At 41.2% G+C, this 21640-nt stretch overlaps 1 protein-coding gene across 11 annotated transcripts in view; it reads left to right on the top strand.

The window, feature by feature from the left end:
• ABLIM1 (actin binding LIM protein 1) overlaps positions 1 to 21640 on the top strand; it is a 192282-nt gene that overhangs the window by 129470 nt on the left and 41172 nt on the right. For 7 of the 11 annotated variants that reach the window (XR_013953077.1, XR_013953078.1, XR_013953079.1 and 4 more), the window contains 3 exons: positions 6387 to 6474; positions 11068 to 11126; positions 21479 to 21556. Coding sequence is in view for 3 of the 11 variants with exons in the window: in XM_080598269.1 (XP_080454395.1) it covers positions 6387 to 6474; positions 11068 to 11126; positions 21479 to 21556 (225 nt within the window). In the remaining 8 variants the exon portion in view is untranslated. Of the gene's footprint in view, positions 1 to 6386; positions 6475 to 11067; positions 11127 to 13847; positions 13911 to 21478; positions 21557 to 21640 lie in introns of all 11 variants that reach the window. The other 4 variants (XR_013953081.1, XR_013953082.1, XM_080598267.1 and 1 more) reach the window with 1 other exon arrangement.

Genomic DNA, 21640 nt, shown 5'->3' with positions numbered 1-21640 from the left:
CTGTTTACATTAGGATCAAGTCTAGTATTTGTTACCAGGTGTCAGGTGCAGTGCCTTCTGACCTATGAAATATCCGTCAGATGCAGGTTTTCTGTTTGTTTCAGGGGGAGGTTGGTTTTTGTTTGTTTGTTTTTATTTTTTAAGATGTGAAGGAGCTTTGTTACTGACATTTCTAGCTAAATTTCAGCAGGTTGAAGTCAGTTGTGGTTCTGCTGACTGAGAAAGTAGTTTCTAATTAAGTATACTAGTAATATCTGTTACAAAGACAGTGAATTCACAGATTTGTATTGACTCTCAATGAATCAACGTGAGAACTGCTCTTTATGAACCTGGACTTTTCCCTGATTTTTGGCCTTTTATTTCTGAACAGAAAACATGCATCTTAGATTACATTCCTCAGCCATAGTGACACTAGTCATTATCTTAACTCCTGCATCTCTGATGTGAATGACCCTTATAAATTTAGTATCCTTCTAGATCCTAGATCCAATCAGTCCAAATAATAATGGGAGAAGACTTATAAATTGCACAGAGTAGTGACATGCCTGAGACTAGGTAGAATACCATCAATTTACATACCTATGTGCTACAAGTACAAGACAGAACATAGTGTAAATGTTGCATGCATTCAACAGTTAGTCTTACTTTGCAGGACATACATACACCTTAATACGATCTACTACATGTATTTTTTCTGAATTTTCTCTGATTAACTATGTGGTCAGTCACTGGGATTAGATTTCTTTGTGCATAAATGTAACCCAGCATCCTAATAGAGATGACGTTAGAAATCCTGGCAGTCAGCAATAAAGGTGGGTCTGCTATTGCTTTGCCTCTCTGTACAGACCAGAATACTCTGGTCACTGGTCAAGAATAGTCTGGTCAACTGGCCACTTGGGGCTTCTGTGGGTACATGTCTTAGCTGAGTGGAATTATCTTTGAAGTAACAACCTCCTGCTGTTAACTGTGTGGAGAATGTAAGTTCTTAGCAGTGGTATGGTGTGTAACAATAGGTGCATTTGCTCTGTGAAGACAGGATGAATGGCTGCCATAAAGAACCCGTAGTTTAGCATGTTTCGCCTCTGTGTGCAACTTGCTCACCACTGGGTGTTGCAGGAAACAGTGCAGTCACAAGTGGCTGCCAGGGCCTTACTGCACGGTAAGTCTGGTTGATGTTCAGCTCCCAGGAGGGCTGATTCTTCATGCTAGCAGACCAATTGCAACAATGGAGATTTAGCCTGAAGCATTATTCACATCTTTTCTGTAAGGAAAAATGATATTCTAAGCAGCTAATAATTGCATTGCTATTAGCAGCCACTAATGAGTATAATAATACTGTATGCTGATGGAATTAACAGTAATAAGTTACAAAAGTTTGATATAGTCCATCTGTTAAGGAATGTAATAGCATGACACTGGTAGTCACTGCTGGGATGCTGGGAAATATGTTGTATAAAACTCAGAAAGCAGGCATGAAAGAACAGTGCAAGTGTTCCTAGCAGCTGCAGTCTGGCCTTGCCCGAGACAACACAGCAGTCAATGGAAGGCTCTGCGGTTCTTCCACATCCCTTGCATGCAGGTTGTCATTCAGATTTAGAGTCACGGGCTCACGCTCCATTTCCCACTTTCCCCCTCACGTGCTTCTTGCAGCCTGGGAACTGCCAGTGTGAGCTCTGCTTCCCGCTGCTCCGGCTGCGCAGGGCAGGGCTCTGCTGGGAGCTGCTCCTCTCCAGAGGGGGTGGTGACATTAGTACTCCAAACAACGTCAGGAGGTCCTCGTTTTAAAGATGCACATCAAACAAGGATTTATCAAGCTAGAGTGTTTACAGAATTTAAATTGTATTACATTGTCCTTCCTTTGGTAATAACAGAGAAAGTTACGGGAGATTCGGACGTCCTTTGGAAGCAGAGGAGCTGCACTTTTATTGTTGTATCTGTTGTAGTGACTTGCTGAACAGATAAGAGCCTGGGAAAAGTGAGTGGACAGTTTAGGCCAGGATGTTATTAAAAGCAAATTTTGGTCTTCATAGTGTTTGTGCTGTTCCACCCGCCTGTGAGATCACAGAAGCCTGCAGAGAAGGAAACAATGGCATTTGATATTATCCTGAACATCAAACAGGGTGAAAGATTCTGTGACCTCTGCGAGTAATTAAAATAAAGCTTCCCTGGAAAAGGGTAGGCTACTGCTACAGTTCCTGTTTTACAATTCATGACATTCCTTAAGGGGTTTAAAGATGAGTCTGAGTTATTCTTTGTGCTGCTCCGTAGTCCTTAAGAGAGCTGAGAAATCAGGTCAACCTTCTTAGAGTCGTGGTAGAAGTAAATATTTGATTAGATGTGTCAATCACAGAGCTGTGATAGCTCTTCATTAAAAAAAAAAAAAAAAAACTTTAAAGTACTCTTAAAACTACATAGCTTTTTTTTGCATTTAAGTTGCATTAGAAAAATGAAGCTTTCTACGTGTTTAATAGCTGTTTGTCAGGTGATTGCTAGGATGTCTTTGAATGGAGAGTGAGTGCAGCTGTGCAAGTGTAACGCAGCAAAAATGCACTTAATTGTGTCTTTTGGCCAACAGAAAATGTCTGTTGGTAATTAGTTCTTCCTCCACCAGACCCACTGGCATGTGAGCACTCCTGGTGGGATTCTTGTTATTGTCCTTTCTGGCTCTTGTTCACCGTTGTGCTGGAAAGAACAGGACTGAAGGCATGAGTAATAGGAAATCTTAAACTCTCACGTTCACCAAAGAGGAAAACATTTATTTAATCAGACTGGAGCTCTACAAGCACTGAGAAAATAAAAGTTGGTCTTGTGGGAGCTGGGGGTACAGCATGAGGGAAGAGATGGACTCCAAGAGTGCGGTACTTGGCCTTTGAAGTACTGTGGTCCTGGGATTAGGGCTGGGTGTGCTCAAAGCAGGGACTGAGACTGGCTTCTGGGGCACGTTACATCGGCTTGCGTGCAGCTGTATTTGTATCTTCTGGGTTGGAGTCATTTGTGTTTAAATTTTTTTGTGCAACCCACGATTGCCTTCCCTGACACCTATGAGAAACGGTACAGTTTTGGCTTTAAGTCCCCAAAGACTGAATAGCTGTTTTTTTGAACAAGAAGTGATTTGTTGCTGTCAGCAGGGTGCAAGGTGCCAGCTGAGAAGTTTTTGAGTAGCAAACCAACTGCAAGAGGTTTTTGGACATGAAGTGAACTTGGGAAGGGGTAAGGAGAGCGAGGCATAGTGGGAAGGCAAGTGCCTTTAACCCTCTTACACTTCAGCTGAAGAATCTTCAGGGCAAATGTGTACTGAGTAATGGTGCCTGGTACTGCCAGCAGGGCTGGACTGTAAGCCTTACAGCCCCCAGTACAGCAGCATGTGGTTACAGGAGACTTCACGCTGACTGTGCTGAATGTGGTTTAGTAGCCTGAGAGCTAGTAAAAATCAAAAAAAAATAAAAAAATCTGAAAAGCATGAATATTTCATTCCCTGTAGATCCTGAAGTTTTTCCTAATATGTTGTAATGACTGATTTTTAGCAACCAGCTTTCTCAGATGATGATGGCGAGTCAGGCTTAGCAAGATTAGCCCTGGGTTAGCTGAAATGCAGATTGGTTCCCAGTGGATACCCGCTGAAGAGTCATAGAAACACTACTGAGGTAGAAAATGGATGAAACTGGTTTTGAAGCATTCAGCAACATCTGCAGCTGCTGCGATACAAAACTCCAGCAAAACCTAGCCAGTGCAGGATGGGTTAGTGCTTCCACTTAGCAAGCTTCTGTTAGCAGGGGCGTGGTGTTCCTTCATCACTGCTCGCACTGGGCTAACATCTGGCCAGTTGTTACAGCCTTGGGGAGAGATCTGATAAACATTTCGGCTGTTTTAAAGAGATGTGTATATCATATAAATTACTTTGACAGTAGCATATTGGAGGTTTTTCTGGGGGATGGGAAGCTTCAGAGTGGCCACAGGTTTACACACAATATTGTGATGAATCCTGGATTTGTTTCTCCTGTAAATAACCTGACTTTTTCAAATGTGTAGGCTGCTTATAGAAGTCATAATCAACTGACAGATGTACCAGGTGTCCTTAAGAAGAGCTTTGTGATGAGGAGAAAAACAAATGGCATGTCTGTCAGATGATCACGGCAAGTGAAAGACTCGCCAGTATTAGCACCAGGTAGACCAGATACAGATCCTTTTAGGACAAAGGATGAATGGAGCTAGTAGAAATTACTGACCCAAGTTGTTGTGAATTAACTGCAAAATAAGGAACACAAAAATCAGACGCCTGGGCTACTGCCAGAATAACTACCCAACAACCAAAGAATTTAGCAGTTTTGCTTGCGACAGTGCAATGCAACATTTGATTAATACATTGGGGTTTTATGTCATTGTGTTCCTAAAACACACACACATCAAAGCTTGGAAGAACAGAAGCTGAAACTGTTTGGATGTGAATGCCTGATTTCTATTGTCCACACAGCATGGTGCTTTCACGTTATAGATATTTCTGCTGGATCCATTAAAACTCCATTGCCGTAGTTTACTATTGGTGTTCTTGGTAGGGAATTCTTTCTTTATAAAGCCTGATTAATCTGACAGTATCGATGTACAGACTTTTTGGCAGTTAACTGAAATTACAAAAGCTTTTGACCAGTGTTGTTTCAGTCTTTTGTGTCTGGGAATTTGGATAACATCTCATGAGACATGGCCCCATCTCAGATGGGATATGTCAGGGGTTAATTAATAATAATATAACAGGACCTGTACTCCTCCCAGTTCAGACTATACAGCTTCTTAGTTACCCTACTGAATACGTTTTGAGAAGCTATGAATTTATTTCAGAAAAATCCGTGTGTCTACTGAAAATCTGAGCTCTCTTATGCAGCAGAGAGATGCTGTAGCTGGATGAGACAGGCGAGCCCAGAAAAGATTCCTGTTCTATGAGTTCATATATATTTTTGTAATCATTGTCTTCCTGTTTGGAGAAGATGCTTTCCGGCAGTGATTCAGTCTTGTTAGGAATTTTTTATATCTCATTAACTGGAAGCAGTTTCCAGGACGTGGGCTTGGCATCATCTTTAAATGAAATATGCCTGAAATCGCTTGTGACAAGCAGCTCTGTGGGCCCTCACTCTGCTGAAGAATTTGAGGAGTGCTCAAAAGTGGGGATTATTTTTTACCAAACACAGATAAAATTCCTGTTCCTTTGTATGTACAATATCGATTGTGCACGGCAGAAAGTGCAGAGAAGGATGTCAGCTTCTGCTGGTGAGTGCTGAGCTGTCTGAGTTGGAGATCTACCTTGGAAACCCATTCAATATTCACAGCCCTGTGCTGCAGACCGGTGTTATGCATATAATATTCCAGTTGATAGGGAATATTTTGTGAAAAAGCATTTGAAGTTAACATGTTAGGAAATCAGATACATTTTTAAAGCCTTTTAAAATCCATTAATTGTCACTATTCAAGTGTTTGGGTTTTTGTTTGTTTGTTTTAGGATTCATCATTTATTTATTTTATTTTTTTTCAAAAAGCCTGGTGTGGGCTTTGCATGCTTAATTTCTCCCAAGGAGAAATCACAATCGTATCAGTGCCTTGATTTTTCCTGTCCTTAAAGGCCTGAAACCTGATCAGCCTAGTCTTTTATGAATATTACTGTATTGAAGAGATGTGTACTTAAGTGACTCAGTGGATTTGGGTAACAGGATCTAGAGCATTTAGAATCTTTAGGTCGATAGTTCAGACAGCTCAAGCTGCCTGCACCCAAGTAGCTTCTGAAGTCAGGCATTTGTGATTTAGGTTAATGGTCCCAGGAGCTGCTCATATCAGCAGTGTTGGGAAGGCAGCCAAGGAATGAAATGGCAGGTTGAAAACTGTCATTCATTGTCTAAACTCATCCATAACAATGGAGCAATTGAGAACATACGTGCTGTCTGCAAAAGGAGGAGGCAGCAGGTTTGCACAAATGTCTAGCTGCAGTGTAACATTCATTGCTTTGGACTGGTAAGTGAGATTCAAAAAGCTGTTGGGCAAAATCACGGAGAATAGAGAGACTGGGATATAGCCTTTCACCAGGAAGTCTTTAAATCACTGAGTACTTGAATGGGGACGTGTGAAGAGGAAAGGCCGTTCTATCTTGTCTTGTTCTTGTAGCCTTCTACCCCACGTAGTCACTGCTGGCTTCTGTTGAGGACAGGATATTGGACCTTTGGATTGAACCAGAACGGCAGGTCTTACGTCCCCATAGCTACTGTCACATCATCAGAGCAGTGTTATAACAGGTGAACTAGAGGAAAAATGACTGTGGTCTGTTAGCAGGTGGAGTGCTTACAGAGCAGCGTAATTGTGAGCAATGTTTACAGTGCATTGATCCCTCATTTCTCTTTCTTTTTTAGGCAGGTGACAAGCATTATCATCCAAGCTGTGCACGATGCAGCAGGTGCAACCAAATGTTCACGGAAGGAGAAGAAATGTATCTGCAAGGTAAGGACGTCTCTGTTCCAAAACCAGAAAATCAGACTTGTTAATTTTTCTGTCACAGACCTCAGCACTTTATAAGCTATCCCTGTGCAATACAGACAAGGGGGACTGTAGCCATCCTTTCTTCTTTACAGTGCCCTCAAACATTTTACTTAACTCTTTCACTTTAGTAAGTGGTCATGATGGTGGCTTTGCAGTGACTCTACACCTGAGTTGAGCCAGATTGTGTTTTCAAAAGCTGTGTAGCAAGGGTAAAATTTATTAGGCTGCCTCTGAATTTGGCTTCTCACAGATAGCTTAGTGCATAGACTGGTGGATGAGATATCAGACAAGGTGAGAGGGTTTCATGTCATTTTCCCCTGAATTGTGCTGATCAGTTTCTCTGCTGTTCTGGACCACTCTCCAAACTAAAACGCAATGGAAAAACTTCCAGACACTGCAGTAAGCTTGCTTTGAATCACGTAGATCTCATCCCCCATGCGCATCATTAGATTGTCTCCTCTGCTTCCTAATTATATTTGCTTGCCTTGCCTATTTCCCGTTCATCTGGTCACATATCTCTTTGAGTTCCATTTATATTTATTTGTTGTCTTTCTGAAGTCACTCCTTTCCCATATATTCATTTTCATCTCCTTTTTATTATTAGCAGTCTTGCACTCACTTCCAGGTGTGAAGCACTTTTTTTTTTTTTTTTCTTTCCCCAGAATCTTTTCACGTAAAAAAGAATGTGCTTCTTTCTCTGATTGAAAAATACCCTGGAACTGAATTCTGTTTACTTTCCCACAAAGTAGCACATTAGGTATTAAGCTACAATTATTTTTTCTGACTGCTATAATATTAATGTTGGTAGCAAGACATCGAATATGCATTTGTATATCTAGAAATCTAAGTGAAAAGGCAACTACAGATCGTGATTTCGTATATTGTATTTGTTAGAAAACTCGCTTGATGCACCTGAAAGGACTGTGAAAGCATAGGAAAGAAATGATGAAAGTGTGATGGCAGCTATCTCCTGAAAAACTGGAGACAGATTCCTTCTGGAGGAATTCCAAAACTAGATAACATTGTTAAGGAATTCCTTTGAAGCTAACTTGTGTTATTTTATAGTTTGTCCTCCCTTGCAGTCCATTTTTCTCATCTCACTGGCCTTGTAAGGCGTCATCTTATTCCAGCTGTGCACAGAATTAGATACACAGTTGTGTAGCGGCACTTCATTGCCAGAGCAAGGAGAGGCTGAAAGAGGGCTGGGTAGGAACTACTGCTTTCTGATGGCAAACTGGAAAGACTAATTTGAAAGCAGCAGTTTCAGCATCTGACAAATAGTGATGTTAGTTTCTTCACATGATAGTATGATAAAGGCCAGGCAGAGTTCAAGGTGAGCAGATTAATTCAGAAATTATTTTAATAGCAGCGAGAGATAAACTGATGCAGTTTGCACCAGTCCAGCACAGAATGGAAGTTCACGTGCAGGCTGTGGTGTAAACTTGCGCAGATCCCAGAAAGGCAGGAGGTACTTAAACAAGGCTAGATTGTGTCCTGGAAAAGTTTAGGTGATATGAGACAGGAAGAGATACCTGGCTCCTTGACCTGCCATCATTCTCTTCTTAGCTGCACATACTTCTGTATCTCCTGTCCCATGAAGGTGAATTGATGTTCCTCACGCTCACTGTGCTTCAGTGGAGGAGCAGCAGCCCAGGTTGCATTGCTTTATTGTAGAAATCTGTTTTCTGACCAAGTAATGTTATTGCTGAATGTGCTCCAGACTGTCCTGACAAAGCTTTCCTTGCTGAATTCAGCATGCTTTTAAGCGTAGGTGATCTGAAAGCCTTTCCTCTGCAGAGCTCTCAGCTGAAATGGATATCCTGACTCCATCCAAATTGTTCCCCCTCGGGTGCAGAATAACAGCCTTCCAAGCATTTCTCTGAAATAAAAACCAGCCAGAACCAAAATCACGTTATCGATGAAATATATGAAAATAGGAAGCTTCCTTCTCATTTCTAGTTGTTCTCTCTACTGGACATAAAAACTGTGTTGGTACCACTTTGTGTAATTAGAGGAGCCTGGTAGGTTTCTGTTAGTCACTTGCAATAGAAATGTGCAAAAGCAAACCTGCAAAAGGAAAACACAAAACCAAACCCACCATTCTGGGGCTTTCTGTGTTAAGGATGGCTTAAGTAGCGCTAGCAGAAGCACTCTGACTTCACCCTGCTCCCTCACAGGAAAATAACAAGGAAGTAGCATCAGAAACTCTCTTTCCCATGGACTTCCTTAGTAGTATTTTATTATAGGGCTCATCCCAGAGGGCTGTTGCTGAGCTAGGATGTTGCTTAGCATTCAGAGGGCTGCTGCTCTTGATTCTCACACAGGCTTTCAGCCTTATTCACTGTGTAACTGAGCTTCTGCTTTTTAGAGCACTGTAGTCTGAATCAGAGGTACACGCAAAGCAAAAAGCTGAATAAATGAATGTGTTGGCTGATGTCTGCCAAGTGAGCAAACTTACATTAAGAGTGGGATTAGCCACAATTTGCTGAACTGTTTCTGTTAGGAAAAGGAAGGGCAATGCAACTTGAGAATTTACACAGTTCCAAACATTTCAAAATAGTGTGACACAGCTGGGTGAATAAAATCTACAAGTTATAGTTCAGGATCATGAAAAAATATTTGCATTTTACTTCTTGTGCCTGCTCTATCTGATTTGGGTTACACAATTTCATATTTTTAAAACTTTTTACCATTTTTGTGAAAGAAAGCTCACAACTGGTAACTAAGTTCCACCATGAAAATTATATCCAAACTTTCTTGCGTTTCTTGTTCCCCTTCAGCAGCTCCAGCATTCTCCTGGGGTGTTCCTAAAATTGGACTAGTTTGTGGTAAATGCTGCCTGAAAATGCAGTGATAGCTTTTTCTTTGATGATGGGAATGGTTTAACAGAAAAACTGAGGTACAGAGGAGCAGAGAACATTTTTCTTAGGGTCACGCAGGAAGCTTGTAACTGAATTTGCAAATTCTGAAACCTTCTGAGTCTTAACTCATCAGCCTTATAGCATGAACTCCCTTCCTCCTGAGGGCTGGGATCTGCCTGATCTCCTCAGCAAATGCACAGGCCATGCTTCTCTGCTGATCTTGCTGGCGCTGTGGGGTCCTGGCTCGGAAGCTGCTGTTTGTTTACAGAGAAGGCTCTCGGTACGCTTCTCCCTGTTATCTGATCCTTCCCGCCTGCCAAATGCAGTTTCTTCTTCCTTGTCTTAGACTCAAAGCCAAACGTCTCAGGCCCTGATCCAGAATCACAGCGTTCCCTGCAGTCTTCTGGTGATGATTATGCTGTGTGCTGCTGGGAAGTGAAATCATTCCTGTTGCTCTTCACTTCTGTACTGAGGCATGTAAGGGCTTGTTAGAATAAAGTGTCCAGGGCCCCTGACCCGTACCTCTCAGTGGCTCTGAGGGTGGGGTGTCCTCTGGCTGCACTTGGGCTAATATTCACCAGCAGGAGACCTGGACGGCCCTTTGTTTGGTTTCTTTGTGGACGGAGTGAAGGTGAAGCTCCCTCCTGCAGACAGACAAGGCTCAGTATTGGCTTTGCAGTGGCTGGAACGAAGTTTGAATTTGACTGCAGCTGCAGTCAGTGTTACAAATCAGCATTAGCTTCTGCTCCATTTCAGTTTGGCTAAAACCTGCCAGCAGCTTCCCAGCAGTGACCACAGTTCATGCTCTGTTCCTGAGCACTGAAGTGGAATGGAAGTCCCCCTTGCCCTGGGCACTGCTCAGCCCGTGGGCACAGATGGATATTTACATTTTCACAATGTAAGAGAAAATCCCATGTTTTGGAACACAAACGGTGGAGACCTTGAATTTTTTTAAAGGATGTGAGGCTGGAACGTGCCGTGCGGAAATGCCAGTACAACACATGCCACTGACCTCACAGAGCAAGGAGCAGAAGCGATGTGTGTGCCAGTGACGAGTACGGTACACTTGGATCTCAAGAGAGGCTCCTTCACGTACTGCTTCATGCCAAATGTCATGCTGGCTTCTCCAGCTTGGTGCAGCGGGCACGATACAGCACTGACTGCTGTGTTGTGAATTTTTTCTGATTTTGCTCCATATAAGCTTTTCCTGTTGCATTTTGCATAGTTGTAGGGAAGAGGTGATATTTCTCAATATTTCGCAATAACTGAGCACGGCACCTACTGCTCGAGGAAGTCATCAGACTTTGCTGGTATTGGTGGGCTTATAACCAGAGCTTCCTTTTTATGCGTGGTGGGGTACATAAGGGAAGAACAGATCAGGTCGCCATGGCCCTTGCCCTCCATCCTCACCAGAAGAACCCGTAGTCTTTCAGTTCCTCCAGCTGGTGCTGGCTGCCTTTCTTGCTGCTTACGGCTGTTTGACTTAATTAAGAACGTGTGCTAAGTGCTTTGACAGCTTCCACAAGGGGCTGCTGTAGGTGGGCTGTGGGTTTGGTTTGTTTGTTTCACTTGTGTTCCTCTTTCACAGTCAGATACAGTGAAGGGGTTCTCTTTTCACGACTAAGTTTTCATGACCAGAAATCATCTGTTTTAATCTGAATAAGGATTTTTCTCCTTTTTACACCTCCCAAAGGTTCCACTGTCTGGCATCCCGACTGTAAGCAATCCACTAAGACCGAAGAGAAGCTAAGGGTAAGCTGAACTTGTGGCAATGACTCACTGGATATTTTGCACACCCAGTAACTGGACATTGTATTTGAAAGAGTTGATTGTCCATGTTTGTTTAGTGCATAGCTGTCACCACACTGGCAGAATAACTATGACAGCACTTCAGAGGTACTGGTGTGATTTTTAGGCTCACCATCTTCACGTATCTGTTTCAGTGTACTGATCTGAAGGTAGCATCATTTACTGACATACAGAGGTGGCATTGTCTTTAAGATATTTAATCTTATATCTCAATTATTTTTTTTGGGGGGGGGGGATTTTTAAGAGGAAAATGTGAACAGAGCAAGTGCTACAAGGTATCTTAGTATTTTTGCAAATCTGTATAACTTCTCAATAGTTATCCCATTCTGTGCAGTTATTTACAGCATGTAGCTCAGATGGACTCTTCATCCAAATAAAACCCAGACTAAAGGGATCCTAATTTGAATGTCAAGAAGAGTTGCAGTTATCCTTGGGGTCACTTCAGCATATCCCTACAAGGTTTCTGGATTAAATCTTTGATGGGAATAACATCGCACTGATAAACATTATAGCCTGGATTTTTGCATGCAATTTTAATGTTAAGCCTGTATTCACTAATTTGCCTTCTGGACAATTTACTCTCTTTGATGTCTCAGTAGTTTCTTTGAACTTTGTTAATTTTTCTGAATATGAATATTAGAGACTTCATGTGAATAAAATGGCTAGAAGGTCTGTCAGCCAAGGAAAATGAGAGGCACTGGCATGAAGGTTATCCTGTGGGCTTTGTTCTACGTGTGGGTTGTTCACAGGAAACCCAGGCCTTCAGAATTTATTTAGGTGCACTGTTCTGCAAATTTACTATGAACGTAGGTAGCATACTGATAACTGTTTCTTGATCAGAGTTCACATTAGTGTGGGCTGTACTGATAATACAGAAGTAGAACTGGCCATAAGTGACCAGGTATTAAAAATGCCTGTGAAACTTTCTTCATAAAATTCTCTGGATTTTGTACCCGGTCCTGTCAGCTGCAAAGAGGTGGGTGTGATGCAGGCTTGGAAACTTAGGAAGTCAGTAAGCCCCCTGGCTGTTCTCAGAAGTCTGTCTCCTGGCCTTTGGTTTCCAGCATGCAGCATTATGTCACTTGCATAAATATTGTTCTCAGTGACCCTCTTATCATAATGTAAACCAGCTGTAACTTTACCACGTTACCTCCAGAATAGGCGTGGGGCTATTGCATCACCCAAGGAGCAGACAGATTGTTTATGCCAGCGCTCAGTAATTAGAAGGTAAAGAGAGATCTCCAAAGAATTAGATTGCTCCCTTATTAATGTTAACTAATTACCACAGTACTTTTTATGCTGCTCTGGATTTTCTTCCTCATTTAACAATTTGAATGTAAGACAAGGCTTTGGCCCTGCTTAAGTGTCAGAATGCTTACGCCTAGCAGTGAATGGCTGGGGTACAATACCTCCCTTTCACTTGGACCCAAAAGCCTTATCAAAGCATTCCTGACTACAGTGCTGCCCTTATGAACCTTCTCCAAGCTGACCTTATAACTCAGTTGGTTTATTTCCATTCCCCATGGAAATTGTAAAGTCCTCTTCAGGTATCTTCTCCATTTTTCCATTATACATTTAAGCATGTGAATCTTCTTCCTCTTCAGCTGATTTTAATTGAAGTGAATGAAGTAAATAAATTCACCCACCTGCAAGACTTTGCATAAGTGAGTTCTTTCAGGAAATTTAAGACAAATGAAGTGAGAGAATGCTTATTAGGGGAACATGAGAAATGTTATGGCAAAGCTATCCAAGGCCACCTTATTCCTGGAGATCTTCCATGCAGAGGTTTCAAATGTCTTTAAAGGGTATCAGGAAATGCAATATATTGAAGATAGCTGGAGAGAGAGAGAGGATTTTTAGCTTCAGCTTTACATCGCAGATAGTCTGTATGTATTCTGCAAATATCAGACGCTTATTTTAAAATCAGTTTGAGTTCACTTGATCACTTGAGTTCATTTAGATGACTTTGCCAAATGTTTCATTCGGCAGGCTCAAATGAAGGCAGTAGCAAAAAGGTAGGTACAGAAACATATTAAACAACTGGCAGAACTATGTGCTATTTGAACGTGTCACCACTAAATTATGAACTGTGGTTTGATTCGCTGTCAGTTTCTTGGTTGCATAGGTTTCAACCTGATATGAGAATCAGAATCTGGTTTGTGAGTTGTCAAATATGAGATAAAACCACTTTCAGGGTCAGGCCTAGATATACTAGTGGTTCTGCAAGAAGTCAGTGACATGGCCTCTCTGCTCTGCTGAGTTTCCTTTCCCAGTAGAGCAGAACAAAACAAAATGCCCTTTTATCATGGAAGTCACTTCCGAAGTTTCCAGCAAGTTCTGTTTTCCAGCAGAAACTGATTTGTGATATAAACTAATCAACACTTTAGCTGGTTAGTATTTCAGAGGGAGTTCATAAAAATGGTTAAGGTCTTCCTCCTGGATTTTTTGTAGAGGATTATAAAGACAAAACAAGCAAGTAAAGCAGTCGTGTGTATATAACAAGAATATACATTGTTTAGTTTTTGTTGGTGGTGTTTATTTTGTTTTTAACAACTGTCTGGTGGTTTGTGATTCTACAGGGACCAATAAGTAACATAAATCTTATGGGCTGGGGAAACTATTTTCCTTTTCACTCTTCTTTTTCCCTTTTCTGTTTCATGACAGCATTCCTCATCTGAGTTCTTTTATCCAAAGAGTCTGGTTCTGCGCAGACCACGCTCTGCAGAGGTTTGCTGCTGTGTTTTCAGTGTTGATAACAATCTTCTTTACTGAGAAGATTCTTGGTTATTGTCATTTGCTGTGCTTGCTACTACTTCTGCCACATAGCTTTCCTGCTGTCACTTGCCACCCTGGGTACTGATTCTGTATTTTGCATCATGTAGTCCAGTGTTTGTTAATTCTCACATGTTCATTTCTTTTAATGAAATGCTTAATTTATTTTTTTAGATTAATTTGAGCTTTTGGGGGTTGCAGTATTTTTCTTCCAGTGCCATAGAAAGTTTTTCTTCTGAAGGAAAAAATTAGAGTGCAAATATGAAGCAAATGAAAATGGTAAAAAAAAGTGTCTGACTTTGAAGGGAAGAAGTCAGGTTTCCATGAACAATGGTTTATGTTTTTTAGAGAGAAAAATGCTATCAGTTATATCATTTTTGTTTTTATAATTATTGACCAAATACAGATGAAAACTTCAGTTGAGAAAATATTTACAAAATGCTGGGTTTGGGCATGTCCTGGGCACCGTCCCAGAGCATTTGGCCTCTCCGTAGTCAGCAGCACATCCATGTTGGCGTTAGGAGGTTGTCCCTTCTTGATTGTTTTTCTTTCAGACTTCCTTGACTTTCAGACTTCCTTGCGTTTGGTGTGCACCTGAGACCACCACCTATTTCCATTTCTTCTCATTCAGAGCATTGCTTCTTTGTTGGTTGTATCTGCTGTCTGGTTATACAGCTTTCACCCAATAATGAAGTAAAATTGTGCTGATAAGGACTTAGTACAGGCTAGCACTAGGCAGATGGGCTGATAGACTCCGTGTCACTGGACTTTCACTGTCTCTCCTCACTCTGCCTTCACATCTCTCATTGCATAGTTGTATCATCAGCCAGGGCAGGGTATTTGTGTTAGATGCAGTCTGCAGAGCAGCGTTACGTGGCTGAATACAGCGCTGTGATTCAATAGCGGTCACTGCCAGCCCTGTGCCATTTGTCCTGCACAGGACTTCACACAGTTCACTTGGATGTTGCAATGCATTAACCCCTCTTGAACGTTGCTCTCTCTTATCTACAGAATATATATCAAGAAAATAAAGCTACAAAGTTATGTTATCACGGCTCCTAAGGAGGGCATTGTCTCTGCGCTTTTAGGCTTTATGGAATCTGATATTGGAGACTAAAGAAAGCAATCTGGGGGACTGTTCTGCTCATCTTTTAGGCCAGTGTAGTGGCTTCTTGCAGTCAGTTTAGCATGCGGGAATCTGAGTTTCCAATGTTGAAATCCAGGAGCCTTAGGATTGAAAAATGAATCCTATCCAATGTATTAGAAAAATATGCAAGGAAAAATATGAACGGCCCATGCCAAGATCAAGGTATGTTCTCTTTCTTGCTTTGTAGACTGTATAAGATACAAGTAGCTTAGGGTCAGATGATATCCTCTTGTGTAAATTTAGTCAGTATTTAATGCTGCTTAGATTTACAGGCTGATTATACAAAGTGTAATTCAAGGCAGATTTTGGCTTTAAGTGTTCTTCTGCAGAGTAGACACAAAGATGCTATCACTGCTGTTGCTGTAAAGATGGGCCAAAGGCTTTAGTCTACATTGAAATTACAGTTTAAACTTTACTAGAGCATGCTTGATGCAAACGCCTTTTGCACATAGTAAGCCAGAGCATGCATGTTTTGTAAATATTATCTGCAGCTTTTTCCAGACCATGGCGGTTCAGTCTTGTTAATGCTTCTTGTTTCTCTGAAGTATGCACCTGTTGATGAAGGTGCATACTTCAAAGATCCTGTAGGTCCCTGGATCTTGACTTCAGAGTCCTGAGACTTTGTGACTGAGCCGAGTACCAAACAGCTAGTGAGAAATGGGTCACAAAATCTTAGCCAGAAACAGAAATACCTGACAGTCTCTTAGATCTATGAACAAACTTTGGTACTGTAGTTAGAAGACGTTTTGAGCCTTGGATGAACTTGCTGCCAATGAGTTCCATTTTGTATGTGTGTTTTATTACTAATATGGTGGCAGATTACAGGCAAGACAGGAGAAGGTGTATACCTACTGCAGCTCTTCATCACATGATAAACCTGCTGAAAACTGTTTGGATGGTGTACATAATTTGGAGAAGACAATCCTTGGTGTGCGATTCAAACAGGACTTTACTCCGAGCACTTTAAATGCCACTGATGCAGTGATCACACATCAGGCATCAACACCACCATCTACGACCAGCCCAACAAAAGTGCTGAGCTGCCAAACTTGAGTACTGGAGCTTCCATTGAAATCAGTGGGAGTTAGAAGTTAGGCATTTCGCTAGGAGTTAGATGCCAAAGGCAGTGCAAGAAAGAAAGGAAAAGAATATAAGGGAACATAAAAGGTATAAAGGAACATAAAAGAAATATAAACCTTGTGCAGTAATTGCTTATCGTTTGCCATGAGTGGCTGTCTGTGGACTGAGACACATGTTTACTGGGGTTAATTGTTTGCTAAATGTAAGAAGGAACCCAGCAAATTGAAATAACTAGCTTGTAGGGGATAATGTCTTAAGTTAAAAGATGACTGTAGTGTTTTTAAAACCATACTTGCTACCTATCACACACACACACAAAAAAAGTTCTTTTAAGAATTTTTGAGGAAGTAAGCCAAATCTTGTGAATTCTATAAGAAATTGACCATTGAATTCAGTATGTTCTGAATTTCATTCATTCAAAGTATTCATTTTTTTTCTGCTTTCCACTCAGGTTACTTTTGGTGAAGACTGCAGTTGCATGAGTAGTCTTGTAAAAGATCTTACATATGGTAGCAGTGTGCCTTCAATGACTGAACTGAAAATTCCTTCTCCTTTCTGGCCTTTTTGTCTAGAAAGGGAAGAAAAAATTCTTGTAACCTATTAATATGTGTCTGTGTGACTTTGAACTAAACCTTTTCGCTAGCTTTGTCCTGGTACACATATATTGTAGATTTTTAAGGAAGTGAAATACTGAAGTACTCCGTGCATTTGAAGGTAACACACTTGTAAGAAGGGCACAGTTCAACTGGCAGACAGGCACAATGAATGCTGTAGCACTGAAGTGCGTTATTGGTCTTGTACACTGCCACTGAAAATTACTGAAATCCATGGGAAACCTGTCTCCAATGAGCCCTGGTTCCAAGACCTAAAAATCTTCTGTCCTCTGTAAAGCCTTGCAGTTGCTGAAGCAGGTACTTCCAGTAGCAAGTATTGTACTGGGACTGCCAAATTCTTTGCTATTGCAAAGTTGTGGCTGCTGAGTAGAATAAATTACACCCTAATCTTCTTTTTAGCTTATTTATAAATACGCTTCACTTACAGTAGCTTCTGAGGTTTAGAGAACTTGCTTAAACTGTGCTGCTAAATGTTATTAAGTGAAAACATATTCATTTTTCTGCAGCTATTATCACCGCCTTGCATAATGAACTCTATCAAAAAACTAAGGCAGGTACTGTAAACAACGCTGACGATGCCTTTGTTAAACAATAGTGCATCTGTTTGGCCAGATGTTCTTGGGATCAGTTTTGATCTGGTTGCCTGCACTTAGTTATTGTAGAGCATGCTTTTGAACATCTGTACTTCAAAAAGCCACAGCCACCACATTACAGCAGTATCTGGATGATGTGAATGGCTCTAGTGTGGATGTTTTTCTTAAAAGAAGTTATGTATTTAGATGATGTGCCATGCATGATGACATGACAAGCTGAGGTAAATGCAGATGAACATGTTAAGCTTTGTAATCTAATAATAAAATAACAAGTTAATTAATTTGGGGCATATGCATGGGTGGTATGATAACTGAGCATTAAAATTCACAATGAACCTAACAGGATGAGCATCAAGAGCATGACAGTTGGTGTTACCTCTGCCAGTCTGCAAATGAAGTTGGTAAAGAACTTTTGCATTGAGGACAAATGCATGAAATGAAGATCAAAAACATAAAATTAAGATGTCTGTGATAAAGTGGGAAATACGGAGAAGTCTTACAGATATTTCAGCTACTTTGTGATTTGCTTGTTTCCCTTAGCTACTTTAATGATATGTATGAACTATTGTTTGTTTTTTTCATATGCATTCATAAACTTCCTGTATGTGGTACGGACATCGCATGTTAATATATTTACCAGTGTTACATCCATTTGGATGGAGGAGGAAAGGAAAAAGAAACAACTTTCCTACAGTCAAAAAATGTGGAGAACAACCATGCCACAAGAAAAAAATAGTTGTAGTTCTTAAAGATTTGATTTAAATTTCTCTGAAAAAAGTGACAGTATGAAAAGCTCTATTTGAATCCCTAAAGAACAAGCACGGTCATGCAAAGAATATTCCAGATCCATTTGCAGAAGTAAGCCAGCTTAACTTTGTTGCTGGGAGTATAGAACAAGTGTCACAGGTCTGTTGTGATGGAATGAAATACCTCTAGAGGAATGCATTCATATTAAAGAAGTCTCTCATTTTCTTATCTGTATGTGTTGAAGAGATGCTCATGTGATATCTCCAGTGAAGGTCAGGGTTTGCCGCCGTTCCAGTTTTAACCTGTGTTCTTATCCAGCTCTTCTCTAGGATGGGATTTAGACCAGTTACATCAGTAGAGAATTCATCAGCCAATGTGTCTCTTGCCACCTGTTTAAGTAGTAAAGTCACAATGGTGCTTCAGAGACAGGGTTTCTCGACTGATAATGAAAACATAATGTACAATGTAATAAAAGCCATGCCCAGCCACAGATTTTCAGTCAGGAGTTATTATAGGCCTCTTGGTTGCTATAGTTGTCTAATAGCCTAAAACTTTGCAAAACTAACAGTTTATATCAAGGGATCTTCAATGTAGGTTTGTTAAGGCAAAGAGCAGAAATGTTCTTAAATGCAGAGCAGTCGTATTTAGGGGAAGGTGCAAATCTGTGAAGGATTCCAGACCATATGGGAAACGGCAGAGTCTACAGAGAATAGCCATCTGCGATGGAAACAGTCAGTGTAATTCAAAACAAGTAGGGCAAAGTGAGGCAGCAAGAATGAAAGTAGATGCAGAAGTCCTCTTCCGTGCACTGTCTTCAAGGGTATGTTGTAAAATCAGTCAAGATACAGGGCTGGGAGCTGATGGAGGAAGCGCAGAGTAGCAGGTCTGCTTGCATTCAGATGCTCAGCAGATAACCCACGTGTGCTCAGGTAGGGTGGCATCCTGCCTGGGGAACGTGGAACTTCATCAGACGCTCCAGGTTAAACTGCTGTACGCAGGAACTGTTACAGAAAATAGAAAAGTGGTTTTAGAGAGCGTCATATCTGGCTTGTGGCCGTGTTAATGGGATAGTAATGAGGAACTTGGAGCAGAAGCACGGAGGGGAAATGAAGAACAGGTGCTACGACTTGCCAGTCCATCTGGCAACTGCTCCTGTACTCCTGAACTAAGAGCACTTAAAAGAATTGTTAGCAGGGCATTGCTGAAACTGTCTTCTTAGGCTATCTGACTGTATTCAATAAACTCGCTGAAGTGATAAGCACAAGGGAATTTTTCTTCGCTGAAGAAGATTTTAGCGGTTACACTAAGAGGTGAGACTGAGAGTTGAAGCAAGGGCTGAAAAATTCTGATTTCCTGAAGAGATTACAAAGAACCAGAGGGAAAAGCAACCCAGAAGGCGTGCCAGTTCAGAAGAAGTCGTAACTGGCTCTCATGCTTGTTTTCCTGCAAGAGGGAAAATTAATCAGACAAAACTCATAAAGCATGTCTGCCAAAAGTGAAAGGTAACAGAGACGCCCCTAACAGTACCTCAAGTGCTTAATGGTGTTCCCTGTGTTGTAATGAAAACAGTGGTTTTCCATAGCAACTGCAGCAGCACGTTACATGTGTCTTCACTCAGTGGCGTGAAATGGCAAAATGCAAAGGGGATGAAGTGTTTCTCAGCAATAGCCAGCTTAAGTCTTGTAACGTTTCCATCAAACAAGTGTGTGGGGGGGACTGTTTTGTTTTGTTTTTCCTTTGATTTCATCGTGGAAGGAGCTAAAGGACAGCTGAGAAATTTCTGTGCTCCCTTTTGGGATGTAGGAATTTGCAGCTACAGAGGGAAAAAGAAAGGAACATACAAAGGTCCAGCTGAGAAGGCATTCTCAGACGTACTCCTGAGGGGATTGGTGACCATGTCATTCCATAGCCACATCTGCTCTCTATTTGATCTGGATCTTCACGTTTTTTGGTGGAATGTGTTCAAAGCCCTTTATTTCTTTGACCCTCCCTGCATATGGTGATTTCATTTCCACAGAGGGAGTCAGAGGAATCCTGCTGTATGATCCTCAGCTAGTCTTCAGCATTTTTGTAAGGATGGTTCCAGTAGCTTTCCTGGCTATGAAATTAAAGGTAGAAAGAGTCTGAGAGTGTTTCAGGGATGAGAAATGTCCAGTAGCCTTGCTCACGCCAAATATTTCCTAAGAAAAATCAGTGAACCAAGCTGTTTAGTCTTGTTTCTCACCAGTATGTGACTGGAAGGTCCCTTAGTGCATCGTCACAAACAGAGGAGAGGTAAGGACTGCTTAAGGCGGCTTAATTTTTGGTGACTTTGAAACAACCCACTGCACTGTTCTCAGAGTCATCTGCTGATGCATTACTTTATGATAGGAGTTAGTTCTTCACAGTCAATTAGGGAACAAAAATGGCTTCTCAAGTGGAAGTGGGATCTTTGATTACCTTTGTCTGTTGCATGCTATATTTGAGTTATTGCCCCAATAGCCTTGAGTGACTTTTGATCAAATAAGTGGTTTTCAAATTTGTCAGGTTTTCAGGATCCCCACATCTCAGTGCCAAGTTATTTTTTCTCCTCTCACAAAACTTTTGCTAGGGGATCAGTGTCCGTTGAGTACTGATGTAGTGTTAGATAATCCTCTGAATGTGCGGCAGCACTCACTCTGTAGGGGTGCAGCTGTTCTCCTGAATTTCAGTTTGCAGGACATTGGCACTAAACATCAGTTTTGCAGTGTGGAGAATCATGAAATTTCAACCAACAGTTTAGCTTTTAGGTTGCATCTAAGTTGTGCTGCAGATGCAGGGAACAGCTCCAAGCCAAAGATTTCTGGTCTTTCTGCTGAGAAGGGCCAAATTCAATTCCATATTCATAATGGAAATCCAGTGACTGAACACCTGGAAAGCAATGACGTGTGTGCTGTGCTCCTCTCAACAATTTTGGCTGCTGAGCCAATGGCTGCTGATAATCTCTAGCTGTTTGTGAACTAACATTTTGATAAAGTGACCAGCAGGACTGTCCTGAACTGTATGTTATATGGCTACTTGCAGTGTCTCTGGCAGGTGTCGTTTTGTTTTGTTCATCATTGTTGTCAGTCTTTTACACCATACGATTTAGAAAACCTCATTCCTCCCTCACAACACTCCTTCCCCTGAAAAAAAAAAAAAAAAAAGCCCGCACCTGCCTCATAAGATTGTGAAATATGCCAGAATGCTTGCATTTGTCTTGACTTTTTTTTTTTTCCAAAATGCGGTTAATTTCAAGATGTGTGCAGATTTCTTCACTTAAAACCAAAGATACCAATGTTAATTGCTTCAGGTGGCTCTGAAAAGTTCCTGTTTGTTTTTCAGCCTACGAGAACATCATCAGAAAGTATTTATTCCAGACCAGGTTCCAGTATACCTGGCTCACCAGGCCACACTATCTATGTAAGTATTTCTTCTGATGAATGAGCTGCTTGAATGTGAAATACTTCGTGCTGAAATAAAACATTTCTATACTGATGCTAATGC

The sequence above is a fragment of the Anser brachyrhynchus genome (genome assembly GCF_964034855.1).
Source record: "Anser brachyrhynchus genome assembly, chromosome: 6".
NCBI classification, from domain to species: domain Eukaryota; kingdom Metazoa; phylum Chordata; class Aves; order Anseriformes; family Anatidae; genus Anser; species Anser brachyrhynchus.
The sequence above is the reverse complement of the archived record's forward strand: the minus strand, read 5'-3'. Positions and strand labels throughout refer to the sequence as shown.